Genomic DNA, 19695 nt, shown 5'->3' on the forward strand with positions numbered 1-19695 from the left:
GGACACATACAGACTGAAAGTGAAGGGCTGGAAAAAGTTATTTCATACAAATGGAGACCAAAAGAAAGCAGGAGTAGCAATACTCATATCAGATAAAATAGACCTTGAAATAAAGACCATGATAAGAGATAAAGAAGGACACTACATAATGATCGAAGGATCAATCCAAGAAGAAGATATAACAATCATAAATATATATGCAACCAACATAGGAGCACCTCAATATGTTAGGCAAATGCTAATGAGTATGAAATGGGAAATTAACAGTGACACAATAATAGTGGGGGACTTTACTACCCCACTCACACCTATGGACAGATCAACCAAACAGAAAATTAGCAAGGAAACATGAGCTTTAAACGATACAATAGACCAGTTAGACCTAATTGATATCTATAAGGCATTTCACCCAAAAATAATGAATTTCACCTTTTTCTCAAGTGCACACGGAACATTCTCCAGGATAGATCACATCCTGGGCCACAAATCTAGCCTTGGTAAATTTTAAAAAATTGAAATCATTTCAGGCATCTTTTATGATCACAATGCAGTAGGATGAGATGTCAACTACAAGAAAAAACTATTTAAAAATATAAACATATGGAGGCTAAACAACACACTTTTGCATACCAACAGATCATGGAAGAAATCAAAAAGGAAATCAAAATATGCATAGAAACAAATGAAAATGAAAACACAACAACCCAAAACCTATGGGATTCAGTAAAAGCAGTGCTAAGAGGAAGGTTCACAGCAATATAAGCCTACCTCAAAAAAGAAGAGAAACATCAAATAAACAACCTAACTTTATACCTAAAGCAACTAGGAAAAGAAGAAAAGAAGAACCCCAAAGTTAGTAAAAGGAAAGAAATCATAAAAATCAGAGCAGAAATAAATGAAAAAGAAACAAAGGAGACTATACCAAAGATCAACAAACTAAAAGTGGGTTCTTTGAGAAGGTAAATAGACAAACTGTTAGCCAGACTCATCAAGAAAAAAAGAAGAATCAAATCAATAAAATTAGAAATGAAAACGAAGAATCACAACAGACAACAGAGAAATACAAACAATCATAAGAGACTACCATGAGCAATTATATACCAATAAAATGGACAACTTGGAAGAGATGGACAAATTCTTAGAAAAGTATAACCTTCCAAAACTGAACCAAGAAGAAAAAGAAATCTTAATAGACCCATCACAAGCATGGAAATCAAAACTGTAATAAAAAATCTTCCAACAAACAAAAGCCCAGGACCAGATGGCTTCAACAGGTGAATTCCACCAAAAAATTACAGAAGTGCTAAAACCTATCCTACTCAAACTCTTCTAGACAATTGCAGAGGAAGGTAAATTCCCAAACTCATTCTATGAGGCCACCATCATCCTAATACCAAAAACAGACAAAGATGCCACAGAAAAAGAAATATACAGTCCAATATCACTGATGAACATAGATGCAAAAATCCTCAACAAAATTCTAGCAAACAGAATCCAACAATATATTAAAAAGATCACACATCATGACCAAGTGGGCTTTATCCCAGAGATGCAAGGATTCTTCAATATTTACAAATCAATCAATGTGATATACCATATTAACAAAATGAAAGATAAAAACTATATGATTATCTCAATAGACGTAGAGAAAGCCGTTGACAAAATTCAACATTCATTTATGATAAAAAACTCTCCAGAAAGCAGGCATAGAAGGAACATACCTCAACATAATAAAAGCCATATATGACAAACCCATAGTAAACGTTATCCTCAATGGCAAAAAATTGAAAGCATTTCCTCTAAAATCAGGAGCAAGACAAGTCTTGTTCACCACTTTCACCACTACTATTTAACATAGTTTCAGAAGCCCTAGCCACAGCAATGGAGAAGGCAATGGCACCCCACTCCAGTACTCTTGCCTGGACAATTCCATAGACGGAGGAGCCTGATAGGCTGTAGTCCATGGCGTTGCTGGGAATTGGACATGACTGAGTGACTTCATTTTCACTTTTCACTTTCATGCAATGGAGAAGGAAATGGCAACCCACTCCAGTGTTCTTGCCTGGAGAATCCCAGGGACAGGGGAGCCTGGTGGGCTGCCATCCATGGGGTCGCACAGAGTCGGACACAACTAAAGTGACTTAGCAGCAGCAGCAGCAGCCACAGAAGAAAAAGAAAGAAAAGGAATCCAGAATGGAAAAGAAGTAAAACTCACTGTTTGCAGATGACATAAACCTCTACATAGAAAACCCTGAAGACACCACCAGAAAATTACTAGAGCTAATCAATGATATAGTAAAGTTGCAGGATATAACATTAACACACAGAAATCTCTTGCATTCCTATACACTAACAATGAAGAAACAAAAAGAGAAATTAAGGAAACAATCCCATTCACCACTGCAATGAAAAGAATAAAATACTTAGGAATAAATTTACCTAAAGAAACAAAAGACCTATATACAAAAAACTATAAAACAATGATGAAAGAAATCAAAGATGACACAAATAGATGGAGAAATACCATGTTTGTGGATTGAAGAATCAATATAGTGAAAATGAGTTTGCTACCCAAATTAATCTATGGATTAAATGCAATCCCTATCAAGCTACCAATGGTATTTTTCACAGAAGCAAAACAAATAATCTCATAATTTGTATGGAAATACAAAAAAACCTCAAATAGCCAAAGCAACCTTGAGAAAGAAGAATGGAACAGGAGGAATCAACTTGCCTGACTTCAGACTATACTACAAAGCTACAGTCATCAAGACAGTATGGTACTGGCACAAAGACAGAAAGATAGACCAATGGAACAAAACAGAAAGCCCAGAGATAAATCCACACACCTATGGACACCTTATCTTTGACAAAGGAGGCAAAATATACAATGGAGAAAACACAATCTCTTTAACAAGTGGTGCTGGGAAAACTGGTCAACTACATGTAAATGAATGAAACTAGAACACTTTCTAACACCATACACAAAAATAAATTCAAAATGGATTAAAGATCTTCATGTAAGACCAGAAACTATAAAGCTCTTGGAGGAAAACATAGGCAGAACACTCTGACATAAATCACAGCAAGATTCTCTATGACCCACCTCACAGAGTAATGGAAATAAAAACAAAAAACAACAAATGGGACCTAATTAAACTTAAATTCTTTTGCACAATGAAGGAAACTATAGGCAAGGTGAAAAGGCAGCCTTCAGAATGGGAGAAAATAACAGCAAATGAAACAACTTACAAAGAATTAATCTTTAAAATGTATAAGCAGTTCATGCAGCTCAATACCAGAAAAACAAAAGACTCAATCAAAAAGTGGGCCAAAGAACTAAACAGACATTTCTCCAAAGAAGACATACAGATGGCTAACAAAACTGAAAATATGAATGAGTGTTCAACATCACTCATTACTAGAGAAATGCAAATCAAAACCACAATGAGGTATCATCTTATGCAGATCAGAATGGCTGCCATCAAAAAGCCTACAAACAATAAATGCTGGAGAGGGTGTGGAGAAAAGGGAACCTTTTTACACTGTTGGTGGGAATACAAACTAGTACAGCCACGATGGAGAACAGTTTTGAGATTCCTTTAAAAAACTGGAAACAGAACTGCCATGTTACTGCTGCTGCTGCTAAGTCACTTCAGTCGTGTCCAACTCTGTGCGACCCCATAGACAGCAGCCCACCAGGCTCAGACCCAGCAATTCCACTGCTGGGCATACACACCGAAGAAACCAGAATTGAAAGAAACACATGTACCCCAATGTTCACTGCAGCACTGTTTACAATAGCTAGGACATGGAAGCAACCTAGATGTCCATCGGCAGAGAATGGATAAGGAAGCTGTGGTACATATACACAATGGAATATTACTCAGCTATAAAAAATTAATGCATTTGAGTCAGTTCTAAAGAGGTGGATGAAACTGGAGCCTATTATATAGAGTGAAGTAAGTCAGAAACAGAAACACCAATACAGTATATTAACACTGTATATATGTAATTTATATGGAATATATATGGGATTTATAAAGACGGTAATGACGACCCTATCTGCAAGACACCAAAAGAGACACAGATGTAAAGAACAGACATTTGGACTATGTGGGAGAAGGCGAGGGTGGGATAATTTGAGAGAATAACATTGAAACATGTATATTACGATATGTAAAACAGATGACTGGTGCAAGTTTGATGCATGAAACAGGGCACTCGAAGCCAAGTCAACCCAGAGTGATGGGGTAGGGAGGGATGTGTGAGGGGGGTTCAGGATGGGAGGACACATATTCACCCATGGCTGATTCATGTTGATGTTTGGCAAAAACCACCACAATATTGTAAAGTAATTAGCCCCCAATTAAAATAAATAAATAAGTAAATTATTTTAAATTTTTTAAAAAGGAAAAAAAAAAAAAAGTCTGGTACTTTCTTAAAAGGATAAACATAGAGTTACCATAGGATTTGGTAGGTATATACCCCTTGCTACATACTTAAGAAAAATGAAAACATATACCCATGCAAAAACTTTCATCTGGATGTAGCATTATTCACAACAGCCCCAAAGTATAAATAATTCAAATGTCATCAACTGATGACTGGATAAATAAAATGTATAAACATACATGGAATATCATTAGAATGAAAATAAATGACATAATAATACATGCTACAACATGGATAAACCATGAAAATTTTATGCTGAGCTAAAAAAGCCAGTTACAAAAGACCACATATTGTGTGATTCCATTTATAAATAGGTAAATTCCATTCACAATAGGTAAATCTATTAACAGAGAGTAATTAGTATTTGCCTTGGGCTAAAGGACATTGCAGGAAATGATAGTACAAGGTTTCTTTTGGGGTAATGAAAGTGTTCTAAACTGACTGTGGCAATAGTTGACAAAATCTGCAAACATACTAAAACATACTAAAAACTATTGAAATTGTATACTTTAAATGGGTGAACTGTATGGTAGGTTAATTATATCTCAATAGGGCTTTATTTTATTTTTAAGAAATTATAACATTACTGCTGTGATTAAGAGGTAATAAATAAAAGAATTTTTATTAAAGTCTTACTACATAACTGACCAAGGCTCTGAGCCTAGACCTATTTATTAAAGAAAATGGAGGTGGGGGTGGGTGGGAGGAATATTAGAAGTACTACAGAAGTATTAAAATGTTAAAGACATATTGATTTCAATACACTAAGAAGGAATGAAAGAAAAATAAAAAAGGAATTTTTTTTATTCCCACAAAATATTTCAATGTTATTTAAGGTCATGTTCATGTACTACCTAAAATCAGTCACAGTATACATCCTACAGTTTAGGAAACATTGCACTTAAAGTATTTCCTCTTTAATAGAGGATGGAATAAGTCACTTGGAAAGCAGTGCATAAAAACAAACTTTCAACAGTAATATTTTTAAATAAACTAACAGACATTCTTCCATTGTTGCCAACACAGGATAAAATCTATACCAACCTTGTAATGGAAAGTGATATGTTTTCATTTCCTCCTTTGTGAGAAGGCATCTAGTCAAGCCCACTTTCTTAAAGCCATACTTTTGAATGATGGGGTCTTTCTGCAAGTTGATGCTAACTTTTGAGCTGGCAAAAGGTAAAGACCCTAAAATAAAGATAATCACATATATGTTATAAAGTATGTTTATAAGACCTCAGAGGACATGTCTTTTAATGATGTATAGATCAAACGGTTTATAAGACCCAGTCCCAACTTTAAAGGAGCTTGCATTCTAATATATTTATAGGAACACAAAGCAAAAATAACTCTCAAATGGGTTGTAACAATAAAAGCTATAAAAGGGAAAGAGAGAATACACTGGCTGAGATAGTCAGAAATGGTTCAAGAGAGGAAAAGACTAGCTGAGTCTAGGCTTAAAGAGCAGAATTCAGATATCTGCTGTATTAAACTAGCCTGTTAATGATGGACAGGGAAGCCTGGCATACTGCAGTACATGGGGATGCAAAGAGTCAGACATGACTGAGCAACTAAACTGAACTGAAACTAGTCTGTTACAGTGTCTGCCACTCCTAATAAATCTACTGCACCCCTAACCACTTGCTCAAACACAAGCCTGTTCTTTAAGAAGCAGCAGTTACTGACTGGATTAAGAGTGGGGACCTGGCTAAAGAGGGAACCAACTATAAACTGACTAGTAACTTGATATTCCTTGCCATGCTCAAAAGGGATAAGGGTATTAGCTAAGCTGATCAGCTTTCTTGCTTCCAAAACTGAACTAGAAATACAGAGAACAGACCAGTTAGAACAGAAAACAAAGAAGCTAAGATGCCATGAAAAGGATAAAGAAAAGGTCTTCACCAGAGGCACTTAGATTCTTGATGTCTTTCTAGTCCACAGGCATCCTTCAAATAATACCCTCTCACTTAAGGTGGCCTAAATGAGTATCTGGTCCTGGCAACCTAAAGAGCCAAAATATCAGAAATAAGAAAAGAGGGCATTCCAAGTAAGAGAAATGTACAAACCAAACTTGGTAAGGTAATGACTAGACAAGTCAGGGAGGACAAAAGATCTTTGTAGAAGAGCAGTATAAGAAACAAGTTGAAAGAAGAGGGAAAAAGTGAACTGTAGACCACTATGAATTTCAGGCTCAAGAGTCTGGACTTCTGGAGCAACAGAAAGCTCCTGAGAAGGGAAGTGGCATAACCAAACACTACTTTAAGAAAGATCAATCTCAAAGATATGTAGAAAATGTAGTAGAGAGAAAAATGACTTTGCAGTAATTCTGGCAAAAAAACAGTCTGGATTAAGATGGTGGAGGGATGGAAGAAAAAGGATAAAAGAAACATTACAGAAGAAAAACTGATAAAGCATAGTGACAGAATAATTCAGTTCAGTCAACAAAATATTTACTGAGTACTTATTATATGCCTGGCATTGCTCTACTCAGTAGATTCCCCAATGAACAAAATCAACAAATTCTCCTAAATTCTAGTTGAGAAGATGCACAATAAACAAATACATAATATATCAGGTGAGGATAAGGTAAAGGAGGAAAGGCAGCGCTAGGGCAGAAAAAGGGTTAATGTCATATATTTTACAATCAGGGAACGTATCTCTTATAAAGTAACATTTGAATAGAGATTCTTAATAGCAAAGGGAATGAATCATGCAGATTGGGTATGGGGAGCCAAAAGAAAAGAAATTCTAAAATTCAAGACTGGTGTCTTAGAGAAAAACAACACTAACAGAAAAGAGGATTTGAAGGTGGAAGTCTATTATTTAAGGAGAAAAAAAATGCTTTTAATTATGCTATGACTGAAGGTACAATGGAGTATCCAGGTAGCAACATCCATCAGGCAGCTGAGAAAATGTAGGCCTGGAATTTGGGACATCAAAGCTAAAGATGCAGGAGTTATCCACAGAAGAGGTGGGTAAACTGGAGAAGAATAGATGAATATTTCAAAGAAAGACTAAAGTGAAGAAAGATCAAAGTGCTATGATCTAATGGACTATAACTTAAGGACTTTGATATTTTGGTTGGGAAACTGAAGCAAAATCCTTAGGACAGAGAATTAGCTATAACCCTCTAGTTCCTCAATGCTTACAGAATAAACCCAAAATTATTAGCATGGCATTTACAGCCTGCAAAACAAAGTTTAAACCTACCTCTAGGCAACCCACTCCAGTGTTCTTGCCTGGAGAGTCCCAGGGACAGGGGAGCCTGGTGGGCTGCCGTCTCTGGGGTCACACAGAGTCGGACACGACTGAAGTGACTTAGCAGTAGCAGCAAGCCTCATCTCTCACTACTACATCTCCTCTTATTCCATCTCCACCCCTAGTCACCCTCAACAATCCATATTCTTCAATCATATCAATTTCTTTTTTCAGATTACATCCTTTCTTTTACAGCTCAATGCTTTTACATGAGTTTTGAATCTCATAATGACTACTCTGTGATTCACTCAAATATGTCAAAACACAGTAGATGTCAAGTTAAACGAAGTTGCAGGTCTGATATGGACATCTATTAGAAAGAAGGAAAGGGGAACAATGCAAAAATAAGAAGTTAGATGCTATTGAGATAGAAGATAATAGGAAACACAGTCATGGAGAATATGGAAAGGAATCATTGGTTTTTCCTCACCACTTTTTCATGTTCCCTCAGTGCAACTATTCAATAATTTAAATTATTTCTGAATACACATACAAAATGCATTTTGAACAATACTTACCTTACTATCTGCAATGAACTGTTAAGGTCTATTCCATCACTCACCTCCTTGCCCCTCCAAAGACAAGGTCAGCTATAACTTGCTAATGGGACACAACCCAGTCTAAAAAACACTGCTATTGTGGATGTTTATACTTTAGCTGGCCAGCATCTAAACTTGCCTATTCCCCACTGTGAGTAATATTAGTGAGCATCCCCTCATTAGTAAGAGGTAAGATCTTCCTTCCCATTTGTACACTTGTGTGTACAAAGACCCAGTGAGTTTAAAAATGATTCACAGTAATTGATAAGAATCTACTGTCAGTGATAAGCAGGGAATATACTTTTCTTTTTCCTTAAACACACACACACAAAATTGCTTTTCTGCTTAATTTAATTGGAGTTGAGTTTTGTTGTTTGCAAAAATAAACTTGACTGATAAACCTACTTGTAAGCATATCCAAGGGCTTCCCTGGTGGCTCAGCAGCAATGAATCTGCCTGCAGTGCAGGAGATGTGGCAGGAACCGGTGGGTTCAATCCCTGGGTCGGGAAGATCCCCCTAGAGAAGGAAATGGCAACCCACTCCAGTATTCCTGCCTGAGAAATCCATGGACAGAGGAGGCTGGTAGGCTACAGTCTATGGAGTGGCAAAGAGTCGGACATGACTTAGTGACTAAAGAACAACAAAGCATATCCATATGAGCAGATATCAAACCAGAGTCATAATCATACCTTCCATTGCTTTGGGCAGATTCCCAATTATTTGTTTCTTTTGCAGCCCAATGATATCAGCTAGGAAATCAGACGAAGGGGGAGGCATGCGGAATTTCTGAAAATACATAACAGGCTTTTACAAAAATGTTTGAAAGCAGTTAAAATACTGTCAAAGGTCTAGACTCAGAGCTATGCTATGTAGACTCAGCTCAGTGCTATGAAAAATCTGGACCTTAACTGTTTGCACTGTAAAATGAGAACTGTTTCCTTAATGTGTAAAAATGACTGAATAAGTGAAATACCATTTATCCAACCCTAGCAATTTTCTTTGCTTCCCTGACTATACATTATACTAAAGAAACAAACATTAAAAAACATGTAACTCAGAAAAGCAAAGTACCCTTTATTTTTCAAAGCACTTTCATATGCATTACTTTAGTGGATAACATGCCAGGTAAAAACGACACAGAAAAGCGATGATTCAGAGTTCAAGCCTCAGGCTCACCTGGGCTTAAATTCCAGCTCAACCACTTACTAGCTGTAATTTGGATGCATTACTCAGTTTCCTTATGAATAAAATGGGATTTTAAAAAGTATCTCTTATAAGACTATTGTGAGAATTAAAGATGATGCATGCTAAGTATGAATAATAAAGGGCTGAGCACATAGGTAGTAGTATTCAACAAACTAAAGCAGAAAGGAAAATGAAGACCCAAGGAGAATTAGGTTAGGGCTAACAAATTCAAATGCTCTCAAGGGTAAATGGATGAAACAGTCTGATAAAGAATGGAGGAGGCTATGGGAAAATGAAGAGTACATGCCCTTTCTAAAGAAGACAGCTGCTATTCAGCTCCAGATACTTTTTTAAGGGAATTCAATCTTGTGATATTGTCGAGAGGCCAAGAAATATGGATTTTATATAAATTTTACAATTTTAAAAAACACCGATGCCCAAATAAAATGTGACAATGTCAACTACAATCTGGGAACTATAGATTACAGCCCAGGAACTACAGATTGCAATCTGAGATTTTTGCCTAGATTACCAAAAGAAAAACATCAGAGACAAATCTAATCCCAACACAAGGTATCAATCATAACCTTTTTAGCTTTCTACAACTTCTACTTCTTGTTCAATCAGGCTGCCAACCAGCACAGTTTGAAATATATGCACTAGTTGCGAAGTGTGAGAACCTGACTCAAGTCCAAATAAAAAGTTTTCTTGACTTACATGTTTGAATGCCTTTCGGAGAAATCCAAATTCCAAATAGAACTTGTAAAAGTGTAGCTGACTCAATCCCTGCAGTATAAAAACCACCACATTTTTCAGGTGGTTTTGGTGAAAAAGCTGGCACCAGCTGTTGAAAAATCAAACCAATACAGCTAAGACTGAAACTTTTAAGTCAGTTACAGGCATTCAGAAGGGCAGTGTGAAAAAAGCACTGAGCAACAACTTTCAGAGTTTATCACTGCTCACTGACTGCCTGGAAATGAAGAACAGCTATTATAGCACAGAATTTAAACAAAGATCTCTTGAGGTAATTATTTATTTCATTCAAATCAAGTAGAATACCAAGTGAAACACAATGAATTCAAATCCAAAATCCTATTAAGATGTGTTTTAAACTGGAACTAACTAAGCTCAATTTACAAAGGCTACCTTCAACATCCCAATCTGCTCTACAATCCTTTCTAAGCAAGTAAGCACATGACTGGCTTCAAGAAAGCCAGTTTTAGATAAAGTGACAGAGCAATGGCAGTATCTGTTAATGCAAAGAGGGTTTTTGAGGTATTTAGCTACCCCACCCCCAGACAGAAGTATACATCTGAAAATCTCTCTATTGGTACATACACAAACACAATTTTCATTAGACATTTAATAATGGCACTAAGGATACCAAAACAGTCATATTCTCTTTGCCCTTGATTTGTAGAGAAGAAAAAAGATTGGGATTTTTAATATATGATGTTATTTCAATCAGGTCTCCATCAGAGGTTATAAACTAAAATACCTATAGCAGCCAGACAGATAATATAAATAAGGGAAGCAGGCCAGGTGGGACATTGAAGTATACATCTAAAATGAGAGGCCACTATTCATAGGGACAGTTGCCAGAATTTTTTCAAGAAATATGGATTTTTATAAAGGAATTTCCAATTTAAATTGTTGGTAATTTTGTTTAAAAAATTAGGACATTCTGGGTGGCAAATAAAAATGTCAGGCAGATATGGTTCCCTAGATGCAAATTTGAAACCTCAGGTCTATATCCATCTAAAGTTCATCTCATACCTCGGTTTAGGAAAGCTGGATTTGCCCAGAACTGCATACTTCAGCAATTCACATAGCTGGCCATGGGTTACTTCACAGTTTTCAGCAAATAAAACGGTAGATAATCGAGCTTTCTGCAAAAGTAAATCAGGGCATAACAGATTATTGTTATAAACAACAGCAACAAAAACAAGGCAAATTTTAAAATATTCTAGTTTCTTATTATTTTACCATAATATAACCATAAGGAGGGTTCTAATTAATTAGAAATGAAGGTCTAAAACAACCTGTGATATGAGTATTAATGAGATATTTAATAAACACTGATACAGAACCTTAATTATAGATATCCCTAGCTTGTTACATGCTAGTAATAGCAGGATGAATAAAATATGCTCTTAAGAAGCCCATTCTACCAGGGTGAAAAAATGCAGAAACAGGTAATTCCTATTTAAGATGTAGGTGCTGTTCTAAAGATAAAGGAGCAAAGAGGCTAAAACTGTCTTGGGGGCTTGGAGAATTTTAGAGATAGCATAACTGAGATGAAAATAATGGAACTGGACCTTGAAAGTATGAGTCAGCCGGGTAGGAGGAAACATTGTGCCTAAATACGTAGTTTGGTTTGGCTGGAGACAAGACTGCATGTTTCGTAGAGCAATGGAGATATGAGAGGAAGGTGAAGTTGGAGTCAGATCATAGAAGACCAATGTGGCCTAAGCAAAGGAATCAGACTTTAAGCCTCTCCTTAAAACAGCTTTGTACTTACATAAAGTTATTAAAGTAATTCACGCTTATTAAAAAAGAGTCAAATAATAGAGAAGAGTAAAACTGACAATAGATAGGTGAAAATAAGTCACCTGTACTTGTACAATTCAAGTACAACTCATATCATTTTCCTTTTGGTCTGAGAGGCCTCAGAGTAACAGTGGTTAGGAGTTCAAGCCCCAGAGTTCCTCTACCTAGGTCAAATACCAAGCTCTACCATTCTAAGTGCTGTAAGATGTTAAGAGGTTAGGGACAAGTACTTTGATCTAAGACTAAGGTTTTTTCATTTACAGAATAATTATAATTCTACCTTATGAAATTATTGGGAAAACCAACAAGGTAATGTACTGAGGCAAGAGTAATGTACTGAACCCAGTGCCCAACATACCCTAAGATAAGTAAACACCAGTTATTATTATTGCTATTTTCCCATGTGACTATTTAAAGCTAATGCTGAGCACTTACCCACTTCTTACCCCCATCTATTAAATAATTTAATTCTTTGTAAGTGGGCACTACTATTATCCCCATTTTACAAATAAAGAAATGGAGGAACGACAGATAAGTACAGAACCAAAATCAGAATGCAGGCTCCAAAGCTTAAACTCTTTTCGTCTCTATCTTATACTGTCCCCAAGGGATTACACTTTACATTGTTTTGTAACCAACTCCCTCCACCACAAAAAAAAACAAAAAACAAAAACAAAAAACCCAGGGAAGGAGTTCCCTGGAAGTCTATTGGTTAGGATTTGGCAAACTGTAATTGCTGTAGCTCAGGGTTCAATCCCTGGTAAGGGAAAAGAGACCCTGCAAGCCGCTTGGTATGGGGGGTGGGGGGGAAATCTGTAAGTATATTTCCATAGCTGTTAAATATAACAAACGTCAATTTTAATAATAGTCCACTCTCTCAACTTACCTAAAAACTTACAGCTTATCTAAAAAAAATTCCCAATTGATGACACTTGTTTAAATTATAAACAATATTATGATGAGGACCCTTGTATAGACATCCTTGCACGTCTATTCTCTCAGAATAAATTCCTGGTCAAATAATCATGTACATTGTACAGGAGATAGGGATAAAGACCACCCCCATGGAAAAGAAATGCAAAAAAGCAAAATGGCTCTCTAGGGAGGCCTTACAAATAGCTGTGAAAAGAAGAAAAGTAAAAAGCAAAGGAGAAAAGGAAAGATATAAACATCTGAGTGCAGAGTTCCAAAGAATAGTAAGGAGAGATAAGAAAGCCTTGCTCAGCGATCAATGCAAAGAAATAGAGGAAAACAACAGAATAGGGAAGACTAGAGATCTCTTCAAGAAAATTAGAGATACCAAGGGAACATTTCAGGCAAAGATGGGCTCGATAAAGGACAGAAATGGTATGGACCTAACAGAAGCAGAAGATATTAAGAGGTGGCAAGAATACACAGAAGAACTGTACAAAAAAGATCTTCACGACCCAGATAATCACGATGGTGTGATCACTCACCTAGAGCCAGACATCCTGGAATGTGAAGTCAAGTGGGCCTTAGAAAGCATCACTATGAACAAAGCTAGTGGAGGTGATGGAATTCCAGTTGAGCTATTCCAAATCCTGAAAGATGATGCTGTGAAAGTGCTGCACTCAATATGCCAGCAAATTTGGAAAACTCAGCAGTGGCCACAGGACTGGAAAAGGTCAGTTTTCATTCCAAACTCAAAGAAAGGCAATGCCAAAGAATGCTCAAACTACCGCACAACTGCACTCATCTCACACGCTAGTAAAGTAATGCTCAAAATTCTGCAAGCCAGGCTTCAGCAGTACGTGAACCGTGAATTTCCAGATGTTCAAGCTGGTTTTAGAAAAGGCAGAGGAACCAGAGATCAAATTGCCAACATCCACTGGATCATGGAAAAAGCAAGAGAGTTCCAGAAAAACATCTATTTCTGCTTTATTGACTATGCCAAAGCCTTTGTCTGTGTGGATCACAATAAACTATGGAAAATTCTCAAAGAGATGGGAATACAAGACCACCTGACCTGCCTCTTGAGAAACCTATATGCAGGTCAGGAAGCAACAGTTAGAACTGGACATGGAACAACAGACTGGTTCCAAATAGGAAAAGGAGTATGTCAAGGCTGTATATTGTCACCCTGCTTATTTAACTTCTATGCAGAGTACATCATGAGTAACGCTGGGCTGGAAGAAGCACAAGCTGGAATCAAGATTTCCAGGAGAAATATCAATAACCTCAGATATGCAGATGACACCACCCTTATGGCAGAAAGTGAAGAGGAACTAAAAAGCCTCTTGATGAAAGTGAAAGGGGAGAGTGAAAAAGTTGGCTTAAAGCTCAACATTCAGAAAACGAAGATCATGGCATCTGGTCAGATCATGGCATCTGGTCCCATCACGTCATGGGAAATAGATGGGGAAAAAATGCAGTGTCAGACTTTATTTTTGGGGGCTCCAAAATCACTGTAGATGGTGATTGCAGCCATGAAATTAAAAGACGCTTACTCCTTGGAAGGAAAGTTATGACCAACCTAGATAGCATATTCAAAAGCAGAGACATTACTTTGCCAACAAAGGTCCGTCTAGTCAAGGCTATGGTTTTTCCTGTGGTCATGTACGGATGTGAGAGTTGGACTGTGAAGAAAGCTGAGTCTCAAAGAACTGATGCTTTTGAACTGTGGTGTTGGAGAAGACTCCTGAGAGTCCCTTGGACTGCAAGGAGATCCAACCAGTCCATTCTGAAGGAGATAAGCCCTGGGTGTTCTTTGGAAGGAATGATACTAAAGCTGAAACTCCAGTACTTTGGCCACCTCATGCGAAGAGTTGACTCATTGGAAAAGACTCTGATGCTGGGAGGGTTTGGGGGCAGGAGGAGAAGGGGATGACAGAGGATGAGATGGCTGGATGGCATCACTGACTCAATGGACGTGAGTTTGAGTGAACTCTGGGAGATGGTGATGGACAGGGAGACCTGGTGTGCTGTGATTGATGGGGTTGCAAAGAGTCAGACAGAACTGAGCGACTGAACTGAACTGAATCACGTATACCTTACATTTTGACAATATTGCTAACTCCTGAAAAAATATACAAATTTATACTTATCAAATAAAAATATACAATACTGACAATGTGTGAAGGACTCTATATGTAGCAGTCAGTAATCACAGTTGCCAAACATGGGATGTCAGAGCCTGAGTAGGATGAGGAGAGCATACTACCCAGGAGGAAGTCCAGGTGAATGCAGAGTTCCAGAAGGAGTGGTAAGACAGCCTTCTTAAATGAACAGTGAAAAGAAATAGAGGAAAATAATAGAATGGGAAAGACCACAGAACTCTTCAAGAAAACGGGAGATGTTGCAGAGAGGAAGCCAATTCTGACTCCATTATGGAACTGTTTCTTTGACTTGCTTTTCGTTGCTTTTGTTATTATATATAATCATACAGGATGGTCTGCCTCAGAGAATCCTGCCCCTCTGCCTGACTGTTCTGAACTAAAATGTCTTTGTTCAGAACCCTGTCCACCTGTGGATGACAGGAAGGAAAAATTAACACATCCCCTGCCTGAGGCTTGCCATTCTAGGAGATGTTTGCAAAACTAATGGCCTTTTTACTTTGCTTCTTTCTCTCTACCTTTAAAAGAACCTGGCATCCAGCCCCCAATAAAATGTTACTTTGAGGTGCTAGTCTGCCATCTTCTCAGTCTGCCGGCTGTTCCTTACCTCAACACCTTGTCTCTCGGATTCACTGGCCTATTGTGCAGTGAGCAGAGGAAGCTTGGACTCGGTAACAGAGATCCCAAGGAAACATTTCATACAAAGATGGGCACAATGAAGAATAGAAACGGTAAGGACCTAACAGAAGCAGAAGATATAAGGAAGAGGTGGCAAGAATACAAAGAAAAAACTGTACAAAAAACGTTATAATGACCCAAATAACCATGATGGTGTGGTCACTCACCTAGAGCCAGACATCCTAGGAGTGTGAAGTCAAGTGGGCCTTAGGAAGCATTATTATGAACAAAGCTAGTGGAGGTGATGGAATTCCAGGTGAGCTATTTCAAACCCTAAAAGATGATGCTATTAAAGTGCCACACTCAATATGCCAGCAAATTTGGAAAACTCAGCAGTGGCCACAGGACTGGAAAAGGTCAGTTTTCATTCAAATTCCAAAGGGCAATGCCAAAGGATGTTCAAATTACCATGCAGTTTCACTCATTTCACATGCTAGCAAGATTATGCTCAAAATCCTTCAAGCTAGGCTTAGCAGTACGTAAACTGAGAACTTCCAGATGTACAAGCTGGATTTAGAAAAGGCAGAGGAACCAGAGATCAAATTGCCAACATCCTTTGGATCATAGAAAAAGCAAGAGAGTTCCAGAAAAACATCTACTTCTGCTTCTTTGACTATGCCAAAGCCTTTGACTGTGTGGATCACAACAAACTGTGGAAAATTCTTAAAGAGATGGGAATACCAGACCACTTTACCTGCCTCCTGAGAAACCTGTATGCAGGACAAGAAGCAATAGTTAGAATCGGACACGGAACGGACTGCTTCAAAATTGGGAAAAGAGTACGTCAAAGGCTGTATATTGTTATGCTGCTTATTTAACTCATATGCAGAGTACATCATGCGATGTGCCAGCCTGGATGACTCACAAGCTGGAATTAAGATTGCTGGGAGAAATACCGACAACCTCAGATATGCAGATGATACCACTTTAACAGGAGAAAACGGAAAGGAACTAAAGAGCCTCTTGATGAAGGTGATAGAGGAGAGTGAAAAAGCTTGCTGAAAACTCTACATTCAAAATACAAAGATCTTAGCATCCAGTCCCACCACTTCATGGCAAATTGATGGGGAAAAATGGAAACAGTGACAAATGTTCTTTTCTTCGGCTCCAAAATCACTGTGAATGGGACTGCAGCCATGAAATTAAGATGCTTGCTCCTTGAAAGAAAAGCTATAACAAACCTAGACAGTGTATTAAAAAGCAGAGACATCACTTTGCCAACAAAGATCTGTATAGTCTAAGCTATGGTTTTTCTAGCAGTCATGTATGGATGTGAAAGCTGGACCATAAAGAAGGCTTCATGCGGGCTGAATGCCCAGGAGTTGATACTTTCGAACTGTGGTGCTGAAGAGGATTCTTGAGAGACTCTTGGACAGCAAGGAGACCAATCCAGTCAATCCTAAAGGAAATCAACCCTGAATATTCACTGGAAGGACTGATGCTGAAGCTCCAGTATTTTGGCTACCTGACGCAAAGAGCCTACTCATTGGAAAAGACCCTGATGCTGGGAAAGAGTGAGGGCAAGAGAAGGGGGCAACAGAGGAAGAGATGGTTGGGTGGCATCTGTGACTCAATGGACATGAGTTTGAGCAAACTCAAGGAATTAACAAAGGACAGAGACGCCTAGCATGCTGCAGTTGATGGGGGTCACAAAGAGTTGGATATGACTTTGTGACTGAACAACAAGGGTTAGGAAACCAGAATATACATTGCAGGACAGTGGCCCAGTGTGAAGTGTCAAAGCCTGAGCAGTATGAGGAGGGTATCCATGCAGTGGGAATTGGAGAGCAGTGAAGCTGGCATCAGATGTAAGAAGTTGTTTAGGGTAAGGAGGGCACCAGTCCTGAGGGACAAATGGTAGTGTCTCTGAATTCAGAGCCTGAAAAGGGTATGTGCAGGCATCCACCATGTGAGTAGCTTGTCACGGTAGCAATGAAGGCATTCACAATGGAGAGTGACCTGGTACATTATGGAGAATGACCAGAGCCTAAGCTGGATGAGGAGGGTGTGAGGGTGTGAGGCAATGGCAGAAAGAGGGGACCAAATCAAATATATTTGAAGGTAACAAGAGTCAAAATTTTCAGCTATATAAGGAAGTTATAAATATGAAAAGGGAGACAACTAGAATGAACTCAGTGGAATTGGATTGGAAGCAGAGATTCTGATATGAATTGACAGTTTTTCAATATGTATAGATATATCTATATATATATAAGTATTTTAATGTAAACATATGTATGTGTGTATAAACCTATACACACGTATTTCTTAGCTCTCATTTGGAATATTGACATCCCAACAGCAATCAGCACATCTAGCACCCAGATCTTGAATTTCTAAATGTCATTCTCCACTAAAAAGAACCAAGTCTCCTCAGAGAGATGGCTGATTTCAGGGCTAAGACAGGGGAAGCACAGAAGAGTCTGAAATATCTTTTTGTGCCAGAAAAATAAGGAAATGCTCAAGAGTGATCAGGTCCACGTCAAAGGGACACAGAAGCTAGCTTAATGATCAAATCTGGGATATTTTGAGCACCAAAATATAGTAATGGATTATAATTAATTGAATAAAATAAGTATCCACAAATTCATACTAATAAAAAATGAATAAACTGAAAGTTTAATGAGGAAGCAACTCCCCACAAAATAACAGAAAAAAGAGCAACTTTAGAGAAATTTAGCACATACTTTCTTAATCAAATGATTAAGGTTAATATCATCAGTACTGGTACAAGTCAAATTAGGGTACAACCTTAACACAAGAGAACATAGTATCACTTCTGTGGCATTCCTGTCAAAGATGTATAACCTGAATCTAATAATGAGAAAACAAACCTAACTTGAGGGACATTCTCACATTCTACAAAATAACTGGTACAGGTTCTTCAAAGGTAGTAAAGCCACAAATGTCAAAGACTGAACAATTGTTTGCATTGAAGGAAACATAACTAAAGTAACACATTTATTCTAAACTAGATCTTATTGCTAAACAGGACGTTATTAGAACTGGAGAAACCTGAATGGGATCTGAGAACTAGATGGTAGCATATATCCATGTTATTTCCTAATTTTGCTGGTTGCACTTTAGTTATTAGATATTAGAAAATATGTAAACACTAAAATATGTGGGTGGATAAAAGTTTCTGATACTGTCCTCGCAAATTTTAAGTTTGAGACGGTTTCAAAATAAAGTGATGAGACTGTCAACTTCAACTTTCTACCACGTTAACCTTTAAAAAAAAAAATTGTTTTGCCAATCTGATAGGCTCCCCCAACAGGAATCATATTTTAAAAGACTTCATGGCACTAATTCCCTTACTATTGTTTATCTCTCTCTCCACTAGAAAGGTAGTAGCGATCTTTGTTTACTCACTAATGTTCCCCAAGTGCCTAGAAAGACAATAGAAATCTGATGACTATGTGGATGAATGCCACAGAATGCTCAAGAAATGGTAGATTATCAGCTTTATTAGTCCATTACTGGAATGTAAATTGCACGGGGGCAGGAAATTTTGTGCTTTTATGCACTGGTATATTTGCAGAACCTAGAACAATTCCTGCACACAGAAGACTTCAAAATATTTGTTGAACATTCTTGTCGCGTGCCAGGCACAATACCGGTTTTAAACCGCCCATACCAGCCCCAAGGTAAATGGTATTGTGTTATTATTTGGGAGTTCCAAACTGCCTCGGGCTGCCCAGTCGGGATCCCTCCATTGCTCACCTTGGCTATAGGTTGCTGCTTTTCCTCAAGATCCCAATGGGATCTCGTCGCCTCAGCGGCCCCGACCACCTTGCTCGGAATCAGCCTCCTCTTTCTGCCCTTCTTGAGGGTGCTCCCGCTCCTTTTCCTCTCTGGCTCCATGAACCTGTTGAGAAAGATCGCTTTTTAGCGCTCTGAGAAAACCCCGACGCCCTGATGGCCCGGGCTGTCTCCAGAGTGGGGAGGAGCAAGG

General features: G+C 38.0%; 1 protein-coding gene across 6 annotated transcripts in view; it reads right to left on the reverse strand.

Annotated features, from left to right (window-relative positions):
* REXO5 (RNA exonuclease 5) overlaps positions 1–19695 on the reverse strand; it is a 69850-nt gene that overhangs the window by 49755 nt on the left and 400 nt on the right. For 5 of the 6 annotated variants that reach the window (XM_027528067.1, XM_027528063.1, XM_027528066.1 and 2 more), the window contains exons 2-6: positions 19464–19608; positions 11215–11327; positions 10156–10282; positions 8943–9039; positions 5500–5643 (exon numbers count right to left, since the gene is read on the reverse strand). In XM_027528067.1, coding sequence (XP_027383868.1) covers positions 5500–5643; positions 8943–9039; positions 10156–10282; positions 11215–11327; positions 19464–19604 — 622 coding nt within the window. In that variant the 5' untranslated portion in view covers positions 19605–19608. Of the gene's footprint in view, positions 1–5499; positions 5644–8942; positions 9040–10155; positions 10283–11214; positions 11328–19463; positions 19692–19695 lie in introns of those variants that run through there. The other variant, XM_027528068.1, reaches the window with a different exon arrangement.

Source organism: Bos indicus x Bos taurus, chromosome 25 (assembly GCF_003369695.1).
Source record: "Bos indicus x Bos taurus breed Angus x Brahman F1 hybrid chromosome 25, Bos_hybrid_MaternalHap_v2.0, whole genome shotgun sequence".
Lineage (NCBI taxonomy): Eukaryota > Metazoa > Chordata > Mammalia > Artiodactyla > Bovidae > Bos > Bos indicus x Bos taurus.